Source organism: Chaetura pelagica, unplaced genomic scaffold (assembly GCF_000747805.2).
Source record: "Chaetura pelagica isolate M959 unplaced genomic scaffold, ChaPel_1.0 scaffold159, whole genome shotgun sequence".
Lineage (NCBI taxonomy): Eukaryota > Metazoa > Chordata > Aves > Apodiformes > Apodidae > Chaetura > Chaetura pelagica.
In genome coordinates, this window is record NW_009954555.1 from 4,345,634 (window position 1) to 4,349,929 (window position 4,296).

Below are 4,296 nucleotides of genomic sequence, written 5' to 3' on the forward strand. Positions count from 1 at the left end.
TTTTAGCCAAGAGGGAAGCGTTGGATGTTTTATTAAAAAACTTCTAAAATGCTTGGGAGACTTGTGTGAAACTAAATCGTAGAGAGTCTTTTTAGCAGCTCTCATTTAATTTCTATGCAGGTCAACGCGTATTTTCCTTTTGATTTCTTTCCGTTCCATTTAAAGCTATTTGCATTTGTAAAATTTAACACAACTTGTTTGTTTGGTAGAGTGTGTGTATGTTCATCTGTATTCTGGTTTTCTTTGTGCAGCTGGATTGAAAATCATCTGGAGGAGAAAGGCTTATGTCACGTCTGAAGCTCTTCACTTCAGAATTAAACGAGCTATCTGTCTTGAATGAACTTATTTCTGTGTATTTATAATTTCGTTTAGACTGCTAAATACAGACCATGCCTAGCAGAATGGGCTCAAAAATTGATTTGAACAAAGACTTCATCAGAGTAAAAACACACTATAGTGGGTAAGTCAGCATGTTCTCTCTCTAAGTGTTGTGTCCTGTCTGGTTTTGAAGTGAGCAGGAGTTTGTAGTCTGACCTAGTGCTAGAGGAACCAGGGTGTTGGTAGATTTATAATTAAAGTCAGATCAGATGGGCAAACTTCTGGGCTATTCTAATACCACCCAGACTCCTGCAGCATGCTGATGGCCAGAATGAGTTGACAGCTTGTTCTTTGCTTGAAGCCAACCAGGGTGCAGTTATTCTGGATTGATGGGTGGGTTATTGATTTCTGTTTTGTTACAAGTATTTATGGTCACAGGTAAAGAGGATAAGGGAGGGAATTTTGCTTAGATCACAAGTTCTCAGTAAGTTTGGATGATTCTGTGCAAATTGCTTGAAAATTAACTTTTAAGTGATTAAAAAATAAACCCACATTCTTTGTTTTCCTGTTGTTAAATACTAGAGGTAAGCTTTTATAGTTTGCCCTTTCATTTTTGATAGCTGACATTTTACAATAAGCTACTGCTGTAGTTTTTACTGCGACGCTGTCAGTAATTCCCATTAGCTGTGAAGTCTTTTTTTCTTTCAGTTGTTCAAGTTTAGTAATCTCACTGTGGTGTCTCTTTGTTAAATGCTGTTCTCACTTGAGAGAGAGACCTGCCTCTCGCTTAAGGCAGACCAAATCATCAGTCAATCTAAAAAACAGGAGTGCCAAAATTGTTGATTTTTTTTTTTTTTTTTCAGTTCTAATGGTCAAATTCTGTAAGAGGTGACTTTTTGGTATTACAGACTGTGTAACATCTTGGTATTTCCATCAAAGTACTACACTCATCTTTTGAATAAATTTGATAAACTGCAGGAAGTAATTGATGCTAGACAATTTCAGAATTAAGGGCAAGCTCATTCATCTAGCTGCTGGAAATTCAAATAAAATAATAAAGCATTGTATAACTTTGAAATCCCAGTTGAAGATCTAAGCAGGAGGAAGTTCTGAAACACGTGAATGTTGCGTCTGTCTCTGTGCAGTCCCAGTATCTTAGGTATTCATGTTTCTGGGTGTGACAGAGTTCCTAACATAGCATAGTATAAATAACTGCACAAGTACATTGCAAAAGAAGGTAAACTTGTGTAATGCTCATTTCATCATTGCAGTTACTTACTTGATTTGGTTTTTACCTGGTTATTGGAAATCACTTCATTTAATTGATCAGAGATGCGGTGTTGTTTGCTTTGTGTTACCTTGGTTCTGAATGGTGACACATTTAATCTATAAATGTGGATGAATCTTGTGCTGTAAGTACTCAAACGTGATTTATAAGTCACTTGTTCTTCATATTACTTTGTACTTAGCAGTTTCAATACCTGACAAAAGAAATGTCCTATAGCATTGACCAATCCTTTCATCTGTCCCCTGATTGCCTAATATGGCTTTACAGACATTAAGATTAAACATAGTAAATCTCAAATTAATGTGGGTATAGTTGAGTTAATAATAATTTGAATAAATCTCAGCAATACTTCAGCTGTGTTTTGTCCAATATGAATTTTTATTAATCTACATGTAGAATGGCAGTGCCATCTGTTATAATAATTTGAACAATTTAAGGCTGATTAGTATTTGTCAGCTTTAGTTAGAGTTTGTAGTTACATCATGGAGTATTGTCTCAGTGCATAGGTTCAGTTTTTGAATCTTTCTTAGATACTTTTGAAAATGTGGTTATCCATAGTGACCACAGGTCTGCAGCTGCTTGGTTTCAGGAGCTGCTGCTGTGGCAGTGCTGTAAGTAATGAGCTGGGTTTGTCAGGGACCTTGTTGTGGTGCAAGACTCTGCTCCAGACCTCAAACACTGCTTTGAGAACTGGTTTGGTCTCTTATTTTCATAAGTGCCAGAAATAGGGCTTTTTGAGAAGGGGATGGTCTTAAACTCAGCCTCACCTGACAACTCTCTGTTGTACATTAGTGTGGATTTAGGAGTTGCCAGGCAGAGTGTGTATTACTATTTCCATTGTTGTTATGAAGCATTGAGTTGCTGTTCTTTGAGATCTTTACCAAGTGTAGATCAAAGGTACACTTGAAAAGGCAGCAGTGCTTTTAATCTCATGTTGAAGCTTACCACACTTCTTTAAAATGATTGTTTTAGAGCTTTGCTTACTGTAATTTTGCGCAGCAAAGGCAAAATGCAAAGTTATTGCTGCATATGATTTAAAATGTAAGTCTTAAAATTTAAGACTCTTAGTTTAATGTAGTACTTTTCAGCTTCTGGTTGAAAGATAAAAGAAGGCAAAATACGTAATATGTGTTTTCTAAAATGGGGAAACTATCTCATTCAGGTTCTGCTATACTTAGTGTATTTCACTAAGAGGGGAAAGAATTACCCATGCAAGTAGCCATTAACTATGAAACTGTTTGTTTCCTAATTATCCCCTGGAATGTTTTGAAAGCACTGAGATGACTTAAGTACATCTCCACTGTCTTCTTCCACTTGTTTGAATCAGTTGGTATCCTTGAGTCTCTAATTTGAAAAATACTTAGAAAACAAGAGAAAGTCCAGTTTTTATCATCAGATTTTGATTTGCATTATCTTTATTTTTTAAATCTTTGTCCTGTTTTGACAGGGCTGTGTGGTCTTTTGTTACATCAAGAGTCATTCTCACAAATGCCTGAGTGTACTTTGTTTTTCACTGGAGGAGTTAAATTCTCAAAACACTCTAAAGGTGGAAAACAAGAATGCAGAATTTAAGATTTTTATCTGAACTTTCTTGTCATCGTATCTTTTGAGTATTCACCTAATCAAAGCTTTCTCTCTAACCGTGCAATGGATGTGAGGAAAACCTACATTTAAAAAGGATTTGATGGCAGTTGAGGTTTTACTTTTCTCCTGATTGAAGAAGTGCTTAGATAAAATATGCTTTTTTACAGCACTTCAAAAGCTGATAGCTGTAATATGGGAACTTGTCTCGCCCAGGTAAACATGCATTAGAGAAAGGTCATTAACACAGTTAACTCCTGAGTACTAGACTGTTTTTAAGAAGTTAAACACTGAGATGTAATCCTGCTGGCTTCTGGCAATTCATTTACATTAGTGGGAGCATTTTATATGAGCAAGACTGATTCCATAAGATTAATTTTGCATCATAGAATCCAGAAATGGAATTGTGGGAATATGCAGGTCAATGCAGGTATTTTTTTTGTGAAAGCTTATGATTTCATCTCGTGCAGGGACATCCTGATAACAAACTTGGATGCATCAATGAGCTATGATGAACTTTGTGATGAAGTGCATGAGATGTGTAATTTACAACAGGAACAGCCAATAACCCTCAAGTGGATTGATGATGAAGGTATTGTACTGAAATACTCCTTAAGCATTCTAGGGCTTATTGTTCATTGTGATTCGAAGAAACTTCTGGTTTCTAAATACCAGGCTATGTAACCCTGTCTTACAAGCAGGGATCTTGGAGAAATGAGCCTCAAAACATCAAGGTTGTACTGCACTGGAGTTCACTTCTGTAGAAGTGAAGGCTTTGTTGAACTTTAATATTCTTCTGTTCCATACTTATATGCTGAATACAAAGTTTGGGTTAATTTCAGACTCAAGTAGACCTAATGCCTTACACCTGCAAACTTTCAACTTCATATTCTTGGTGTGATTCGTTTTTGATGTGTTTTAACCCTGTCAGCTTCCAGAATTTCAAAATAATGAGTAAGGAATGAGGTAGCCTGTAGTTAAAGAATATTCAGCTGTTTTAAGATACCAAGGGCTAGTATCAACTATTTTTAAATTTTACTGATGACCAAGAAAGACAGAGGGAACTGTATTGGCTGAAGTTTCCTAGCCCTCGGTTCTGTGGCAGACCA

The 4,296-nt window shown here is 36.2% G+C and overlaps 1 protein-coding gene across 2 annotated transcripts in view; it reads left to right on the forward strand.

Annotated features, from left to right (window-relative positions):
• The first annotated feature begins 389 nt into the window (after positions 1 to 389).
• Positions 390 to 4,296, forward strand: part of PRKCZ (protein kinase C, zeta) — a 45,308-nt gene continuing 41,401 nt past the window's right edge. For both annotated transcript variants that reach the window (XM_010005195.1, XM_010005196.1), the window contains exons 1-2: positions 390 to 460; positions 3,658 to 3,779. In XM_010005195.1, the coding sequence (XP_010003497.1) occupies positions 390 to 460; positions 3,658 to 3,779 (193 nt within the window). The remainder of the gene's footprint in view (positions 461 to 3,657; positions 3,780 to 4,296) is intronic.